Below are 20,626 nucleotides of genomic sequence, written 5' to 3'. Positions count from 1 at the left end.
CCACTCAATATAAAATGATTTGCTCTAAACACTGAGCACCCCTCAGGCTAGCTGGTCTTATTGTAAACACATTTCCTGCTAAGTGCCTTCCTTTGACTCCAGACATGGAATTGATTTTATAAACAGTTGTGAATTTACCACAAGGCCAACGAACTGGCTGAATACGTGAACTTTTATATATTACTTACATTCATGCATTGGGTGTAAGCGCACAGAAAGAGAATTGTGAAAGTTATTTCTTCAATATAGTGTAGTTATATTGCTTCAGTATTTAAAGGAAAAGAGTTTTACAGTGTTAACTGTGAAACTTTAACTCTTCATTATTTCATTAGTTTATTAATTCAGATACATTGCATTCTTGGCTTAAACTTACATTTAACCATACCTATAACTAGAGCTGAAACAATTAGATGATTAATCGATTAGTCAAAATAATCTGTAACTATTTTGACAATTGTTATTTTTTAAAGCAGGAATTCCAAAATCTCCCAAATTATAGCCTCTGAATTGTAATTACTTGTTAATTTTCTCTGTTTTATCTCATTGTAAATTAAATATCTTTGGGTTTTAGATAGACGACATTTTAAGTAGGGCTGTGTATTCGCAAGAATCCAGTGATACGATACGTATCATGATACAGGGGTTACGATTCAATATATTGGGATACTGTAAGCAAGGCGATATATTGCAATTTTTTTTTCATAGTATAAAGAACACACCCCCATATGCATAAAATCTGAGTAAAAAAGGTTAGCTTTTTTATGCAATCAGAACAGTGGGACCTGCATTTGCATTTATCACAGTCCCTTTAACATCCAACATCATAGCACTTCTTCTTTGCCTTTGAAATAAAATATTGACCGAGTTAATTATTGCATGTTAATTATTGCATGTTAATTAAAAATCGATTACAGTGTTTTTGAGAATCGATACAGCATCACAAAACATACTATCGCGATATTCAATATTTTTTTGCACACCTAATTTTAAGATACCGCCTTTAACTCCTTTTAACTATACTGACATTAGACTAAATTGAATAAACAAGACAATAACTGGCATTATTACACAGCTTTGTTGAATAGTCGATTCTGAATGGTCAATCACAGCATTCTACGGTCCGTTATTTCTTTATAACAGACCGTTACTATGTATAACAGACTGTTGCTATGGATGCAGTTCTGATCTCGGACTCTGTAGGACCATTTTTGTGTCAAATTATGATTTCTTAAGTAAGAAGCCGTGTAATAAGCGGGATAATGTGCAGCGAAAGGGGTCAGTGTTGCGAAATAAACCCCTTCAGGGCTCTCTGTTGGGGTTCATTTCACAACAATGACCGGCTCGCTATACATTATCTTTACATAATTGATAATCAGAATCAGAATCAGAATCAGAATTGTGTTTATTGCCAGGTGTAAGAGATTTACACTAGGAATTTGCTTTGGTTATGTTGGTGCAAGTCAAACAGTATAATAACAAAGAATAGATAAAAACGTTAGAATAAAATAGAATTAAAAAAATTGAAAAATTGAAATTTTAAGAATATACAATATACAAAATAAGCTACATGAAAGTTATCATTAGTTACATCCCTATACCTATAACCTCATATATGCTCTTACCCCTCAGTAAGTTTTGCTGTAAATCATCAGAGGAATAGTGTGGTTTTAAATGTCTAGCCTGCTTCATTAACCTCTTAGCAAGCAGTGGCATTGCTTGTGGGTCAGTCATTATAAACTCATGCTGTGCAGCCAAACATTGTTCAAACCCACAGAGATTTATTTTAGACTCTAGTGGAAATTTTCCAAAGATGTCGAATATATCAGGCTGAATTTTGTAGAAATGTGTATAAGATGATTCACAAGACTGTAGAATATTTCCATTTGATGGAGCAGAATATACCATATATGATGGGGGTGTTACAGCAGGACATTAACTTAAGACTTTACCTAACTGTGCTGATGTACTACGTTTCAGCAGACTCCATGTTTTCTATGTCAGTGTAATAACTGTTTATGTAACTGAGCGAAGACTCAGCCTGGAGCATGACTGCTGGTATACACAACCAACTGCGTGCCATATTCAGAGAAGAGGTAAACAACGCTAACGTCCAACATAAACAGCAGCATTGCTTTTGTTTTGCCCTCCAACCACAGCAGCCACCTCGAGCTTGTCCACTCTGTGTCATGTATCAGCTGTAAACACACTCCTCTGTCTTAGTAGACCCATTTACTCACTGCTGCTGCAGGGCAATAGGTGCTCAGGGACAAGTTTGCTGTGTGACAGATTGTGTGAGTGTGTGTGCGCACATTTGCGTGTCGATTACGTCTATCCGCTAGGTCGTAATCAGAGAGGAGGTTTTTTTTTCACCATAAGCAGCAGTGAGACTCACTAATATAACAGAAAGAGCAGGAGATCAAAGGGTGCAAGGAGTGTTATGTTGCTGTGGTTGCTATGCAACACACCATTTGCAAATGGTATGCAAGATACAGCATCTATTTAGTATTAGAATATCCTGAAATAAGAGCTTACAGCCAGGGTTGCCAGGTCTGTGTGACAAAACCAGCCCAACGGCCAATACAGTAAAACCAGCCCAAAAAAAACAGCCCATTAGAGCTCAAAATATGCCCCTGCGAAACTATATATATAACGGCATTGCTATCATTGCCAAATGTATTGTAATATCTACAAAGTAACACTATAAATGTTTAGTGTGCCATCATTAAGCAGTTTTCCCTTAACATTTCTTTAACTTTGCGTAATTAGATATTACCATGAATAAAATATAGCTCTGTGAATATGTAGACCAATTCACTACGCACAAACTAACCTGTTGGGGTGTAGCGATTCATCTACTACATCGATGTATCGATTTATATTCCTACGATCCAACTACATCGATAGGTACTCGGCAAGTTGTCCTTCACGGGAGAAGTATATCGATATTAAAATCGATTTGAAACGCAAAAATCGATTGTATCGATACTAAGGATTTGCACCTTGTATTTAAGGACGACAAACGTGATATGAAAGTGTTTTTTAGAACTTTTATTAGTAAAGAAATGTAAAACGTTACTCCGGTTCTCCAGACATGCGCCAGCTCTGCCCTCTGCAGCACGAGCCGGAAAGCAGACGGTCCGCGAGGCAAATTATCACGACGGGAGTAAAGTAAAACCAAAACAGAAATTCAACTAATGTTAGTCTGACATAGTTTTAAAATGTTTTTCCGTATATTTTCATGTATGAAAAGACCCCAAATGAACACTGTAGGCGGACTACTTGATTACTAAAAGCAGATTATTTAAACAGCGTTTGTATAGAAATGATTAATGTGCCAAGCTGTTTGATCACTATCAGCTGTTGATCTACCGTTTGTATTGAAAATGAGGACAGAAGCAGCAGGTTAAACCACTGTTCATTTAACTTGAATAGAAGTTGGTTTATTATATTTTTTGTTAAATATTGCACTGCCTTGTATCTTGAGAACTGAATCAATTTTTATTATTTTCTAATAAAAGCTGTATGTATTTGCCATTAATCGTTGTTTACTTGTTTATATCCATAATTAATTTATCCCTGATTCCCTTACAAGAAAAACTTTGAGGAATCCTGACCTGCACTGTCCAGTATCAGCTATTTATTTCACAGTCACACTGATTGAATCTTTTGCAAAAAACAGTTACTGTATTGATTTCAAATCATTGAATCGTATCGTATCGCTCTAGATGAGCCAAATCATCCTTGAATCGTATTGGAACCATGGAAATCGTATCGTATCATATCGTGGTAAAAACGTATTGTTACACTCCTAGTAAATGTGTTATCCTGTTAATTCACAACAGTTTAATAACATTATACTCTAATACATATGTGTAAACAAGAGTGTTTACTGAGCTGTGTTATCATCCGCAGCCACACGTTCTCTCCATTCTTTAATTTCGTTTTCACTTTCCCATTCTATTATACCTTTCTTCCTGTATTTTGCCCAATTACTGGGTGTCATTTCTCTAGGCTAGTTGGTTTGTGAACAATGCACCTTCTCCTAAAACCTGAATATTAGTGATCCCACATGTCTTAATTGGAAAATGCTCCATTTGGAATAAGGCCTAATTTAAAATATCCAAACTGAATATGCTGTTTACATGACCCTTATCAAATTTGGAATATTTTCACATCTGGAATATTAGTGGAATATCAGTGTCAAACGTAGTCATTGACACAAAAGGTGCAGGTCGGAGGAGATGTGCTGGCCTGCATGCTGTGGAGGAACCAATGAAAGTAACATGGTATCCAAACTGCATGAAACGGATCACTCCACTAAATGTGTATGTGTGCTTCCAGCATGTAAAAATCAGCCTTAACCTATCGCGAAATAGATTTACCCTGATCAGACCATCTTTTGATGAGCCACCTGGTCTCAGTGCCGCATCCATCAGGTGGAATAATTATCCTGTTAACCAGCTCCAACAGGCCACCTGAACACTGCCAGACACAAGATGCAAGTTGTGCTATAAGATGCTAGAGAAGATTTAAATCTTGTTTGGAATAAAACAGTCACAGACTAACTGCGAGACATTTCATTTTCAACAGGCTCTCAAATTCCAATTATTTCTGGAGTTCAGCTGTCAGAACAGATTTATTAGTTTTCTCCATTTCTTGTTATCAACAACTGCAAATAAGAAAAACTAAGATTGTTTACAGAAGCAGAAATATTTAATGTGGGTCTAATATTTCCCTTTTTAAGATAAAACAGAAGTGGAAGAAATTAAGAGTAAATAACTGAAAGTGAGGTGGAGCTGTTGAGCTGGACTCACATGAGAAGTAGTGTATTTGTGTATTTCAAACAGAGCTCCAAATGTGTTCTACCAAAGTGGAAAGTCTTCTTTTTAATCATGTTACCACTTCATCTGGTCTGGTGTTGGAGGCAATATGTGTTGTATGAAACAACAGGGAGTACAGGTGAAAATGAGTTTTCTGACTCTGTGGGAGTTAATTTAGCTGGTTAGTCTCCAATGAACAGATCAGGAGAACCACTTCAGTTACGCTGGATGCTGCAGTGTGTGTCTGATCTGTAACATAATGTTCTGCAGAAGCCAGAGATATTCAGACAATGCCTGTATGCCAACCACAACGGCAAAGTGTTGAAGCCAGTGTGACACTGCTTACGATGCAGTTCATCAAACTACCTTATGGTGTTTTTACATTCACTGTTTCTTACCAAAATGCATTGCGTTTATCCACCAACATCTGTGTCTGAAAAGTGAAGCCAATGCAGAAGTGCCTTAAACTTGCATTTTTTCTAATATCCAGCGACTTGCAAAAAGAAGTCTGATTGTATAGAAGTCTATGAGAAAATGACTTCTCACTTGATTTATTACCTCAGTAAACATTGTAAACATGAGTTTATGGTCTCAATCGCTAGTTTCAAGTCTTCTTCAATACAGCATGATGTTCATTTAGTAAATTATGGTTCCATTTCTGGGAGTTGTCCGTGTTTTCGTCTTAGAACTTTAACTCTTTCACAGTGTATTTTCAGTTCATGAAAGTTAATTATAACATTTTGGTTGCCTAAAAATGTCTTATTCAGCGTTTGGTTGTACTTACAGTAGCTCCACCCTCTCGTGTCACTTCTGGTTGTAAAAAAACAAGACGGCGACGGCCAAAATGCCAAACTGAACCGTAGTCTACAAAATGGGTGTCCACTTCCTATGAACCTTGAGGCCTAATAATTGTATTTCCTTTCTCATAAAACATTTGCAGAGCCGATTCTTGGGTGAATCTGAAACCTAAATCGTTTACATCCATGTTTGCTTTTGTTGGCACAATGAATGCTACATTCTTTGGAAAGTTTCCGCCACCTTCACGTCACATCACCGGCTTTTGATGGGCGCCCTTGGATTCTTCAAAACATTGCTCCATAGTGCTACCAGCGGTCAAAAACTCCAAAGGATACATTTAACATCAGAAATCTTTTTGTATTGGATTCAATAGCAAAACCCCATCTTCTCTCAATAAATACAAAGTCAACACATTTGACATTTTGTTTACATTAGTAAATCAGAATGTGCCTTGGCGGTTGTCTTGAAGCTTGATGAAGATATTTTGAGGCTCAGGCTGTTCTCAAACACCGTTTGTAGCTGTTCATATGAAAAGTAATGCACTGGAATTCGTATAAATCCTACAAAAATGTGTATTTAACCCACGTAATCATGAACCAGGAAGTAAAGAGTGATAAACACAGCTTAGGGAGGAGTTCAGGGTGGATGGGTGGGTCAAAAAACAACTGATTTTTACCCATGAGACCGATGTTCGTAGTCAACCAGAAGTCAACGTTGATTTACTTGTCACATAACTTCCGTACTTAACTTATACCACTTCCAAAGTTATTCAATCCAAACTTTGATCTTTTCATAAACTACTAACCTAACTATGTAGTTTTGTTGCCTAAACCTAACCAAGTTGTTTCCTGTGAAGACAGAACTTTATTTTGAAAAGACTGTTTGCATGTAACAAGCAGAAATTGACATGTGTTGCTGGACATCCGTAGGAAAAATTTAATTTTGTAACATAACATACAAACTGTTGTGTGAGGATATGGTGAGGCTTAGATAGATGTGTATTTGTCTTGATTGACAGGTGTCTCAGCCTGTCACAGTCAGCTCTCAAGGTTGACATTTTTTCCTCTGGTCCACCCCTAAGGCTCCAACGCTTTTGTTCAAAGTTGGATCATTTGGCTTTAACACCTGACACCTGGCCAGATGGGAACAATCGTAAACCTAAACCCCAGGCTTCAAATAGTCCCTTAAGTAATCTACTGGTGATGTTTTCGACTCTGTGTCTATGTTTGTCTCCAGTCTGCGTGCTCATAACATCTCCATTGCGTCAGCTGTCTGATACTGTACAGAATTAGAGGCTCTCGATTTAAGATCTCACCCAGCTCTGGCTGTCAGTACAAAGGCAGTCGCAGCAAAGACATCTCCCTCATATGCAAGCCTCTGCCAGATAAGCAAGAGTTGATCTATTTTCATGAAACCAAGCATTTTACTAATTTGAGTGGCTGCACTGGAACAGAGTTCAAAGCAGAGCTGTGATTTGCGGCTGCTTTCTCACGAGAGAGGAGGCCAGCTCTGTTGGCAGCGAGATGAGCCGCTGATTGCATTGCTTGTTCCGCTCACAGGCCTCTCAGATGGAGATGGAGAGTATTACTGGACAACAGCCCACTGAAAGTACATGAAGATTACTGAGCTGAGCACATTAAGACGGACCACACAAACAGCATTACTCACCTCCCAGGTAGCAGGATGACAGCAAGTGGGAGAGAGGGAGACAGAGAGAGTAAACAGACTTCATTTGTTCTAGCTGTCTCCAGATCTAAATTGGTATTATGAATTGCAGCGTGTTTATACACGGTTGCCAGCTCTCACACTTTTGGCGTGAGGCGCCCGCTTTCAGGCTTTGTCTCACACTCTCATGCTGCTCAAACAAATCTCATGCGAGAAAGCCACAAAGGCACTCAATCTTGAAAAATATAGTTATATTGGTTAAATAAGCTTTTTCTGCACACAAGACAAAGTCTGAACATCAGGCTTTTATCCACATTTCACCACCAATATTGGTCCATAAACAGCACGGACCTCAAAACCATGAAACATTTCATTAATGTGTCATTTTTATGTTTAGTTTAATCCCTTATAAAAAAATGCAATTGTATTAGGATGGTAATGGATAGTATTTTCAGTTTTACCATGTTGCTTCCCATCTCAGGCTGTTATCATACACCATTTGTAGCTATAACTATGAAAAAGCAATGCACTGTAATTCATATACATCCCACAAACGCTACGTAATTGTGAACCAGGAAGTATAAAGAGCGACATGCCACATAGGCAGGAGGTCGGGGTGGATGGATGGGTCAAAAAAAAATTTGACTTTCGCCCAGGAGACTGGTGTTCGTACCCTGTGTGAAACCAGAAGTCAACATTGATTCTTCATATAACCTCCATACTTAAGTAACACCACTTCCAGAATCATTTTAACCCAAACCACGACCTTTTCCAAAACTTCACTAAGTAGTTTTATTTTGAAAAGATTGGATCAGAAATTGACATGTGCGTCACATGTTGCTGGACATTCATAGGAAAAGGTACAAAAAATGAGGGATAACTTTTCGTAAGAAATCATATGGAAGGCTGTATGAGGATACGTTGCCATCGTACAAGCATTGTACCATGGTACGGGACGGGCCTATACACCAGCACTGTGTCGTGATCCTGACAATGGTACTGGCCATGGTACAAAAAGTGCAAGTGGACGTGGGTATTAATAAAGTATTCAAGTCAATTAATTGATATAAATCTTTTTTTTTTTTTGCAAAAATTACATATATCAATTCAGGCTTTTGTCTTTGTCTTATGCGATATTAAACTGGATATCTTAAAATTTCGACTTAATATTATTCATGTTTTGGCAATACGTTAATAGGATCTGGAGTTTTATTTGTTGCTTCCAGCTGTTTGTAGGATTCTCTCTTCAGAGTTTATCAAATACCTGTTAGCCGTCACACATCAGCAGGATCGATCTGTGCATCTCCAAAGTGAGAGAGGTACTGTGGCACAGCAGTGGTAACGTCATTAATTATTCATAACTATTAATTATCCCTGACACAGCGACAGGATCGGTCAGGATCTAACGGATCTAATTGACCTTCTGTACTTTTCTACACTTCAGGGGACAGTTAAGCTGTCACACACAGATTCCAAGTTTATGGGCTACAAATCATCTGTAACATGAGAGCACTGGCCGTCCCGAGCTCCATCAGAGCTGAGGGGACTTTAATTTTTTTACTGTAAAAATGTTTATTATTACGGAGATTTTTCGGTTTTGCTGCTTAAATTCAGTATTTGCAGTAGTAGTGGCATTATTGTGTGCATGGATGCGTTCCCATATGAATGTGACATGGATCTGATCTGGACGTGATCTCTACAAAATATGGCAACAGGTAGTAACTATGAAAACACATTTTCTTGTACCATAGGTATCACTACACATGGGCAGGAATTTCATTGTTAAGATAACTGTAAATTCAACTAATATTTTTTTTTGTCAGCAACAGACAGAATATTTGGGGTGATGTATATTCACTATTTGAGGTAAAACTGAGTAATAACCTGAAAGTGAGATGGATTTGATTATTTGAAACACAGAGCTCCCAATATGTTCGACCAAAGTGAAAAATCTTCTTTGTAATCATGTTACCACTTCATCTGGTCCGGTGTTGGAGGCGGTATGTGTTGGTGTTGTACGGAGCTACAGGGAGTACAGGTGAAAATTAGTTTTCTAACTCAGTGGGAGTTAATTTAGCTGGTTAGTCTCCAATGAACAGATCAGGAGAACCACATCAGTTACACTGGTTGCTGCAGTGTGTCTGATTTGTAACGTATAGCTACTGTAAGCAACTGTAGTCTTTTATAAATAGTTTAGTTTTATTTGAAGCATTTAAAATTCAATATATCTTTCTAGAATCAGTGCCAAATACAATAGAACTACATTTTCATGGGAATATTTTCTTCTGAAGGAAAAGTCACAATGAAACCTGTCCGCAGTGAGATGTGCAGATTTGTTCCTCCATTGTGTTGGGGTGGAGAGGCACAAACAGATAGGCTTACCTCCACTAACATTATACATCTATCTTTTGTAAAAGAAAGTGTACAAAATGTGAATCCCTACAAGACATAAAAAGGTGAAGAGGGCTGTACAGTATAGTGGAGAGAAATTGAGGATTTAAAAAAAAAATTGTTTTAATTATTATTATTATTATTATTATTATTATTATTATTATTACTATATAAAATATCAGAATCTTATTTGCCATGGTCATCTTTCGAAAACATCATTCATCATGTCATAAGCTGTCAGTGTTGACCTTTGACGGTCTGCGCCTGCCACGAAGCTGCTCCTGAAATTTAACTAGCTAGCTTAGTTGCTAGCATATAGCTAAACACACACACACACACAATGTTGTTGAATGTCGACAAAAAATGCATTGTCAATGGGTTTTTAAAGGTGGCCCCAGCCATAAGCTAATGCTATTTAGGGGGCCAGACATGAAAAAGTTTGGGAACCTCCTTGCTCAGTTGCTAACGGGACAATAAGTTCACACAGTTATTCAGAAGACGTATCATCAACTCCTGTCTGCAAATCATTTCTCTTCTCTGAAACAGTTTATACTCCACCAGAGGAGGTTAAATAAAGTTGGATTGTGTAGCAAATCTAATAAGCTCCTCCGTTTTGGACTCTGCTCTCTGCTCCCAAAGTCAGCAGTGTCAAGACGACCAAATATTCTTCAACGGAGCAAATTTGCACATCAAAGTTCATCAAAGTTGAACTTGATGCAAGACAACTGTGCCTATCACAGATTTACTCCTTGAGCGATTCACTGGTTGCTGTGATTGCGTGGGACCAGGCTTTAATAGAAGGCGGTTGCTGACGAGTGTTGCTATTGTAATTATTTACTTTTCCTGTCATTTTTTTTTGCCACATGGGGAACCTTATTGTGTGTGGCCCTCAGCAGGCTTATCTTCAACACAGCGAAGGCGTCCAGTTAAAGCTCTGTAGATCCAAGCTTTGTGATTTCAGGAGAGTATAATTGACCACCTCTGACTGCCAAGGCGAAGCTGTGGGAGCTTGTTGGCATCAACCCAAGTGAGCCTGCCTGCACATCTGAGTGTTGGTGTGATGCAAATACGGCTGACCGCTGATTATTTTTTGTCTTCTGTTTTTTTTCCAGAATGCGGGAGAGGGACCTACAGAGCATGTGCAGAAGGGCGCTGCTGCTGACCGTCTGTATGGTGTCTCTGTGGGGACAACTGACCAGCGCATCGTCACACAGAAGCCACATAGGTAGGCCGTTACTGTTATTGTTCCTGGGCATCTTGCCCAGACCAACCAAAGTCTACTACTACTGGCTGCTGCTGCTAACAGCTCAAGTGTAAAGCTGAGGATTAAAGAAAAGTACTGGTGTAATATTATTCATTCATATTGTCCCTATTACAGTCATTGCCATGAAAAGTCAAAGAAGAAGAAAACAGTTTTAATGTATTTTGCTAAATAATGTGACTTCTGGGAGGGTTAGGAGAACAGACAGCAGCAGCATCAGACTGTGGCAAGTACACCAGCTGGATAGATAATCAAACAAATGCATGATAGAATTATACCACGGCTGTCGGTCGATTAAAATATTTAATCACGATTAATCGCACGACTGTCCATAGTTAATCGTGCTTAATCGCGAATTAATCACACATTTTTTATCTGTTCAAAATGTACTCTGAAGTGAGATTTGTCAAGTATTTAATACTCTTATCAACATTGGAGTGTGAAAAATTTTATGCAAATATATATATATATATATATTTATTATTGGAAATCCATTAACAACACAAAACACAAATATTGTCCAGAAACCCTCACTTAACATACAAAATATGCTCAAATCATAACATGGCAAACTCCAGCCCAACAGGCAACAGATGTCAGTGTGTCAGTGTGCTGACTTGACTATGATTTGCCCAAAACTGCATGTGATTATCATAAAGTGGGCATGTCTGTAAAGAGGAGACTCGTGGGTACACATAGAACCCATTTTCATTCACATAGCTTGAGGTCAGAGGTCAAGGGCCCCTTTGAAAATGGCTATGTTAGTTTTTCTTCGCCAAATTTTGTTTAAAATTTAAGAGTTAATGTAGCCTCCTCGCGATGAGCTAGTATGACACGGTTGGTACCAATGGATTCCTTAAAGCTGAAGTAGGCGAGATTGGAGCAAATATGATTAAAAAAAGTTATTTTTATAAAACGGTCGCTATATCGTGACAGTAGTTCATGAAACAGGTAACCTGAAAAAAATCATGTGCCTCTGTGTCCTCCGGTGCTCCTAACGGCATCTGCAAGATTTCACATACATAGCAGTAAGGACTGATCTGAGGTCTGCTGTCCAGCTGCCGTCTATGAGAGCTGGCTGTTAATCACTCGCAAACTTCGACCAAACGGTCAAACTAGGCTGCGCTGATCAAATATTAATCAACATCATGTTACGTTAATGCCTATTTCTCGCCTCAAATGATTTCAGAATCGTCTTGTAGTGCACGGTTTAGCTGTAAAATTAGAAAGTTTGAGACGCCAACACCATTGTGAAATCTGGTGAAGGAACACCAAGTACCGGTCACATGACCGGAGCACAGCCAATAGGAACGCTCTCTCAATGAAATGACCTGTGATTGGTCAAAGTCTTCCGTCACGGGCTAGATTTTCTAAAGCCTGAAAACAGAGCCATGAGGAGGTGCAGAAGTCTAGTTATCTCTCAGAACACTTGAATAACAATATGCTGAAAGGTTATTATGGAATTTTTACACTGACATTATCCTTTAAATGTCTCGCTGAATAGACTTTAATGACTTTAAATTGAGGGAAGACAGAGCATTGATTGTCCCTGCATATCTACATTATTGTATAAATTAATTTTCCCAGGAATAAAACCCTTCAGTCATGAGCAATGTATGTGGAGTCATTAAACCGACTCTTCCTGTTCCTGTTAACTGCTTTTAGAGAATGTTTTATTAAAACAAACTGGGAAAGATACAGCATTTTAAGCTCCTAAAAATTGAATTATATGTTTTTAAAGACTTTTTTTTTATACTGAACAATAAATCATCACAATAAGACGATAAAATGCATCATAACAACTGATTCTATATCAGTTAATCATAACACATGTAGGGTGATTCCAATGGATTAAAGTTATCTCACTGACTGCATCCTGAATAAACCATCACAACCAATTCTTTACAGGCCAGGTCAGTTACATGTGTTGGCTACAGTTCACCTCACTGACTTTTTTAAAAGAAACTGATGTAATTAGCCGAGCTTTCTCAGTTTCTCAGCACACATTTACTGCAAGGTTGCGTTTCGTGCAGTCATGCATGTCCAGCATCACATGGAAAAAGGTAACACCAGTACAGTGAGTGTGTGTGCATGCATCTGTGTGTGTTGCTGTGTGCGTGTGGCAGAAGACGAGACCTTTCATAGTGATTTCCCTTAATGGAGAGATGGCCTGATCCCTGGGCGGATCGGTAGAAATTGTGACTACACATTGAAATAATGAGCCTTATTCCACTGGGGGACAAACGGCACACATTGGCTGGAGGGAAACAGCTCCACGTTGGCTGAAAACAACAACATGACCAGCAAAAGACTTTGATAGGGCATCAAAATCCAGGGCTGTGACAGAGTAGACGACACAGGGAAGGGATGAACATCATATGAAACGAAATGCATCATAGCATGTGCCTTGTTGAGGTGTGTTTCAAATCAAGTCGAAGCACCCATTTCAAATGTTATCAGCCCATTAAATGGCCGTTATGACTACTATTATAATGCTACAGATGGGGCAAACTGCACCTACCCGCACCTTGTGAAACTGTTGCAGTTTTACATACAGTACATGGTTAATGTTGTGAATTGAAGACGTTAGTTAGGTTTAAGAAAAGATCATGTTTTGGGTTAAATAAGTTTGTTACGTAACTCAAGTTTCACAATTTAACTATTTACTTAAGTTAAATACGTTACTTACGTGGTGCAACTTACCTTGCGTATGTAAGTTGAAATAAGTCAACATGTTGAATTTTGGTTTCACACTGGACATGAACAGCGGCCTCCTGGGTGAATGTTCTGTGGTTGTTTGACCGATCCATCGCACCCGACGCCCTCCCTATGCAGACTTGTCGCTCTTTGAACTGCGTCACTCGACCTCCTCCCTTGCTCCCGTCATAATTACTTCTGCCACTAGAGGTCACCACCTAACCTAATTTTGAACCTCCCTGCAGTGATCCAGCTTACCAATTGATGATAACGGCCCACTGAGCCAATTAGGAGGAAGAATAGGGCCAACAACCTGAAATCTATGCTCCTGGTGACAACTGATAACGGCCATTTAATCAGCGGTTAACATTCAAAGCAGGTGGTCGAAGACAGAAGAAGAAAAAGCTGTGACAGCAGAATTAACTCTCTGTCAGCCTAATTTTTGACTTCCCCAGCTGTTGAATAATTTGAATCATTTAATAGCCTAATTTCAGATTCACCTGTGGAGAGACTACAGGACATGGGAGGCAACTGAATGTTTTATGAGCTAGAGTTAATGTGTTAATAATATGTTATTGTTCCTTTTTAAATGGATTGACCTGATTCATACTATGCACTATTACTATAAAGTATACACTCTATAGTAATGCCAACAAGACAAAGTATAAGACGTGCTCAGAGACATCAATTACAGAATGACTTTGGAAAGCTGCTGCTGGTGTCAAATTTGGAAAGTTACCAATTAGGAAGACTACTACTACTACTAGATTTACTACTTAATGTTTTAGATTCTGAGATGTCAGTCAAAACCCTGTTAAATTAAGTGGGCAATATGGATGTGGGATGCAGTGTGTGTATATTATGCTCAGCATCTTTAGCACCTTTTCCTCATGAATACAATACAACGTCCTCCGTCCACATACTGGTGTGTACTTTTGTTTGTCATGGTTCATCTAGGCCCTGTAGTTCATAATAAAGGAAATGCTTCAACATAGAATTATATTTCATTCATAATTATATTATATTATAGTGTGCTTTACATTTGTGATAAGAATTTTGGAAATGCCCTTTCCTGTTTCAACATGACAAAGGCCGTATGCACAAAGTGAAGAACTGCTTTTATGAGTTTAGTGTGGAAAAACTTGACCAACCCGTCCTCACTCCCAACTCCTCAAATACCGCCGATTGGGCAACGCCGCTCGGCATCGGAAACTGACACACGGAGGCAACCTTTAGCGACAGTATGTGACAAACCAGGCTTTCGACTAACTCCAATGTAAACCCATATGCGGCGTTACTCGACGGTTGGAGCAAGTGACATAATATTAATAGCGTGAAAGTCCGCTAAGGGCGGGCCGGAGGAGTGGTGGATGGGTCAAACAAACACAAGACTTTCAACCAGGAGACCAGTGTTCTTGTCTCTTGTGAAACTAAAAGTAACTTCTGTCACGTCATTCGTTAGTCACGTGACTCATTTGTATCGTCAGTCGTTAGTCACGTGACTCATCGGTATTGTCAGTCCCGTGAGTCCCCTAAGTCGCTAGTCAGTGACGTTAACTTCTACCACGACCGTTTCCTAACCCTACCTAACTGGTTGTGTTGCATAAACCTAACTTCTTGTGAAAACGGAAGTTTATTTTGAAAGGACACTATGCATGAAATACATATATTGACACACCGTCTCTGGTCCGTCCAAAAGCAAGAGGGGTATCCCGTGTGTCGGTCTCCGATGACGAGTGGCACTGACCAAGCGACGGTATTTGACGAGTTGGGAGTGAGGATGTGTTGACTCGACTGGTCGGCACAGATGACCTCAACCTTCATCCAACAGCTTTGACACGGACTGGAATTCATTATCGGCCAACCAATAATTTTGGTTTGAGGTGTTCAGGTGTCCACACACATTTGGCCACTACAACTATACACCATTCATGGGGAACCACATGTTTACTTTTCACCTTCTCATGTGATAATCCAGTCAATGCATTCAATGTTTTCTGAATATATTTGCTGATTGTAGACTGACAGTAGAGTGGTAAATCCCACTTGTGTGACTGCCAACATGTTGGATGAACAATTTAATCTTCAGGCTTACATCGCTCTCTCTTTGGTTTTGCATTTGTCCCGCTCTTGTGGTTTGTGCACTTATTCCTGTGATTTATTAGGAGGGAGAGAGGGGGCCAACACAAGTAGCCTGGCTCCGTTCTCCCCGGGCTGCGCTGACACTTAGGTAATCACGCAGCCTGTCCCTGAGCTACGGAGGTCAAGTCAAGGTGGACCCAGTAAACAAACCTCTTTAGCCCTTCTGCTTATTGGGGTGGGGGCTTCGCCAAAGCAATTGAACCTTTCACCATAGCCTGACTGGAGCACGCTGAGCCTACAGCGCGCACACAGAACCCCTGTAATAAGACCACTGCATCCCCCAGAGCACCATCTGCATTCATTAGCTAGTCATGAAAGAGTGGAGAGGGAGAGGAAGGGGTGAGAGGAGAGTGGTCTGGATTGAGAGCGAGCGTGATAACAAGTACCCTTCGGCTGTGCAATTTGTTTTGGTCCTGTCGATAGGATTTAGACTGATGATGTGGCCAGGTCAAATTGCGGCCTCATTACTCAGCTATTTAGATACTTGGATACTTTTTTTTCTTAACAGTATCTCACTCCGTCTCATTTAAAAAGCATTAATCAAGTTCTCAGTGGTTTTGTTGGTCAGCGCCTGCGAGGGCAAACGCTGAAATGTGGTAGAGAGGAAAACAGGCGTGAAAAACACATCTCCCACTGAGGCTGTGTGATGCAACGTGGCAGCAGCTCCCCCTTTTGAGATAAAAATGCTCTAAGCAGTTTCATTTACAGGTCGTAAACTCTGTTACATTTTTAAATATAACGCATTAAGCCACATGGCTCGTGGATTGCTACACGAATTGGAATCAAAATGACTTTGGAGGTGAGGTTTACGTTGGGTTTATATCAAGGTCCCGTTCTATATTCACATGCACACAAGGGGCCGCGCTGCCTTATTAATAAGATGAAACTGTGCACTGGCTCTCATTTGGATTCAGTGGAATATTTCCATATTTGCTTATGGTAGAGGCTTTCTAAAAACAGCGTGATGCACTCTAATGGCTCATTCTCAAGCTGATTTTCATGCTTCAGGGGATTTTTTTTTGTATTCTCTGCAAATTGGCTTTAACTTTTTTCTCCTCTTCATTTTCAGTGTTTCATATTAGGAACAAACTGATTCTCCGGAGCCCAAATTAATGGCAGAATTCAACAAATATTTTTTTTTATTTTTTTGCCTGACAATAACTTTTCTTTTTCTTTTTTTTTTCCCCTCACCATTGTCCCAGTCAGATCATTTTTTTTGGAAGAGATATATTAAGATGTGCTACATTAATAAAAATTGTAAATTCTAATATGCTTACTAGATAAATTGGAATTGTTTCTGTGTGACAGCCTGGAGGGGAAAAGCCTGTGAAGAGAGCTTTTCATGCTTGATGGGTCTTGAAACCAGGCTGCAGCAGAGCTTTTTTTTTTAGTGTTAAAAGGCTTAGATTAAATTAGATATTCAAAATAATATAAATTGTGACAGCCAAACTTGGAGTAGCCTGGGGTAGATCTACTTATTGTGTTTTGAAATTTTTTTTAATTATTATTTTTTGTTCACAGTGTACCAGTAAAAAAATATTAAAAGGAGAATGGCTAGATGATTGAAAAAAGAAGTTTATCTTTATACTCTTCATTTTATACTTTTTCCTCTTTATTAACATTAACAATCAGGACACAGTCACTGCCAGAGGAAGAAAGGGACCAAAAGAGGGCAATAGAGTACGGCTGGGTGATATGCCTAAAGTCTTCTATCTCGATATACTGTAGGTCATTTCATATCTCCATAATGATATATATCACAATGTTTTCTAGTAATTAAATGAATAGATAGTCTATATGAAATAACCATAGGGTCAAACCTATTTTTATACCCCTGTGTGAATTAAATACTTGACAAATAAAAAGTACTGATACTGAATATTTTGATTTTTAACTTAATTTAATAATTATTTAAGAACTTAAGTGTAAAATGAACATCAATTTAAAATTATAGAGAGAAAGAATATAAATATTTCCAGCTATACACTGACTATGTTAACACACAAGTACATAGTAAATCAGAGTAGTATCAGACTGAGACAATAGTTTGATTTAACTGAGTTTGATCAGATTTTCTGATAAATTTGAGTTAGTATGTGCTTATTATCAACTAAACACTATAATTGTCTATCACAATACGATTCCATTGACGTCTCAATACACGATAAATTATCATATTGAATTATCGCCTAGCCCTACAATAGAGAAGGGGAACCATCAGATAAATTGAGCCTGACTGAAAAACAAGCCACTGATTTTAGTGGCTGTTCCACAGGTCAGTTAGCGCTTCATTTGTCAGTTCAGCAACACAAATTCAGACAAAACATTTTAGATAAGGAAATATTCTTGGGGGAAGATTTTGATCCCAGCGAACTGGACCCACACTGTGCATTTTCTACCTCATTATTTCTCATCAGGAGCTTCAGTACATTGGTTCCTCCAGTTTACTGGCCTGTAATGAGCCCTGTAATGCAGTATATCTCTGCTGTTGTGTTGTAGCATACATCAGCCCGCTGCACACTCCACACAGCAGGTCAGCGTGGAACCCTTGCCCAGGGGTAGCATGACATTATACCAAGCGGCAACTGAGCAGGTCACCCCCACCCTGGGGACGTGTGGGGATGCGGCTGCGGAGCATTCGTCCTGACATTTGGAGAGCAGGTGGACGACACAATGGTAGACGGAGATAGCGAGTAGAGGGAGATTGAGATGGAGATGTGGGGCTGTTTGAGATGCACTATGGGGATGACAGGGGTCAGCTCGCCCCATCTCCCGGTGGCAGCTACCGAGATTAGAAAACCATCAAACGTCCTCGGCCATACGCATCGGAATGGCAGCTGTATAGATGAGCCATGAGTGGCTGTGTGTGGCCTTGGTTGTATCCTCTCTGTGTGTGTGTATGTGTGGTTGTGCAGCCAGCGGAGGGGAGCAGGGAGATGGTGTATATGCAGAGAGAATGTCAATAGTTTTATTCACATGCTTAGAGGAAACCAAAGTTCACTCCTTAGCTTGTTCTTTTTATCATGTGGGTAGTAATGTTATAGTGATAAAAAACATAAAAGTCTTTTTATACATCTGCCGAGTTTAAAGGGAACTTCTGGTTTCATACAACCTGAGTCCTATTTTTACTCGGAGGGAGCCCAAAATGACTGTGAGGACTTAATGCACGGACTATAAGCCATGTCTGTTTTGGAGTATATCAAGGGTTGTGTTTGAAATTGCCTACTAACATACTACCTAATACTCAATCTGTACAGTTTGTACTGCATACTGTGTACTAAATTAAGGATGGAGTTAAGGACGTATCGGTCCGACTTTTTCAGTCCCGATAGCTACACCTTTGCTTTGGGTACCGACCCGAAACCAGTGTTTAATTAATAAGCTGTGTGCCTCACTGTGTGGAAGTGACTTGGATCATTCTTTTATGTGTAAGGCAACATCAGGCTGAACTTTAACATTGCGTTCTTTAAATTGTAAACCAAAATGTAACAAATAAATACATAGATATAAATTTACTGAATTGTTATTTATTATTAAAATAAATTGTACACCAGCAACAACAATTAACAGGAATTACAAGTGTAAATGTTTTAATGCAGCGACAAATTGGTCAAAATTTAGATTCAAATATCAGTATATAATGTATATAGTATATAAACATAGAATTCAATAGAATAGATCGGCCCCATTGTCACTGATACCTGATCCACCTTTTTGAGTCAGTATCGGCCTGATATCCGATCGGTGCATCCCTAGATTAAGTATGCCGACATTACCAGCAGACTGTTCACACTGAAGTAAACTCAAGCAGTACGTTTTCTCTGCATCACCTGACCAAGGTGAAATGGGGTGGAAGTAGATTGAAGTTGTTGCTGGTACTAACTGGCTACCCCAACCGTCATCTCTTGATATTGTTCTCCTCCCAACCCCAGCTTCATGCATCCCTGAACACACCATTCAATGCTGGTATGGTGTAGAAGGAAATTAGAAACACTTGTCATCATGTATAGCATATTATTTATTTAAATGGTGAAAATGCTGCAGAATTTTTTTTAAATGTTGATAAAACGTTTCAAGTTTTGAGTTCTTTCGATTTAAGGGGGCATTCCCGTGAAGTTTACCAGCTGGGAACTCATATTTCTAATTATTCCGACACCACATGAATGCAGCACAAATGCTGTATGTCACAATGTTAATGACAGTGAAACCGCATTGCCACATGTGTCAACAAATCCACTCCTGTAGTACCTATTTTTCTTGTGAAATGAGGGATTATTACCAACATTTCAGATGCACTCAGTTTTACCTCAAAATGAGGTAGATGATATACTGTAGGTACATATATGATAGTTCATCACACTAAATGGTTTTCCTCCTCAACAGAAATAGGCCTGTAAGCATACATTTTATGAAATCATCATTTGTAGAAGTACATCTTGCTGAGAATGACAATAGTTTAGATAATCTGGATAAACTGTTGGTCTGATTGACCACAATGTTGGCAAAGACGTAACTTGTAATAAACCAAATTATTACTCTCAGTATCTGTACTCCGCCTACATTACGGTTGATTCACATCTGATCAGAGGTTTTAAGAAAACCGTGACCGGGACAACAGCTTAAAGTAGAATCTGTCGCGATTGGACCCATACTGTCACAATCAGATACGCCAGCAGTCTTCTATCTCCATTTCCTCTCTAATTACAGCTTAAATGTAAACCCATTATCCCTCGCCACATTATGAGTTACCTCTAGCTATTCTGAAACTCAAAGAAATGAGGATTTTCGGATTTTGATAGAAATCGAAGGAGAGCCCGGTGATAACGATTTGAGCTGATGAATGCAATTAGTG

The 20,626-nt window shown here is 39.1% G+C and overlaps 1 protein-coding gene across 1 annotated transcript in view; it reads left to right on the top strand.

The window, feature by feature from the left end:
* tafa3a (TAFA chemokine like family member 3a) overlaps positions 1–20,626 on the top strand; it is a 114,357-nt gene that overhangs the window by 55,923 nt on the left and 37,808 nt on the right. Inside the window, exon 2 of the mRNA XM_074651742.1 lies at positions 10,787–10,899. Coding sequence (XP_074507843.1) covers positions 10,788–10,899 — 112 coding nt within the window. The 5' untranslated portion in view covers position 10,787. The remainder of the gene's footprint in view (positions 1–10,786; positions 10,900–20,626) is intronic.

Source organism: Sebastes fasciatus, chromosome 1 (genome assembly GCF_043250625.1).
Source record: "Sebastes fasciatus isolate fSebFas1 chromosome 1, fSebFas1.pri, whole genome shotgun sequence".
Taxonomy (NCBI): Eukaryota; Metazoa; Chordata; class Actinopteri; order Perciformes; family Sebastidae; genus Sebastes; species Sebastes fasciatus.
This window is presented reverse-complemented; position numbering and strand designations above follow the sequence as displayed.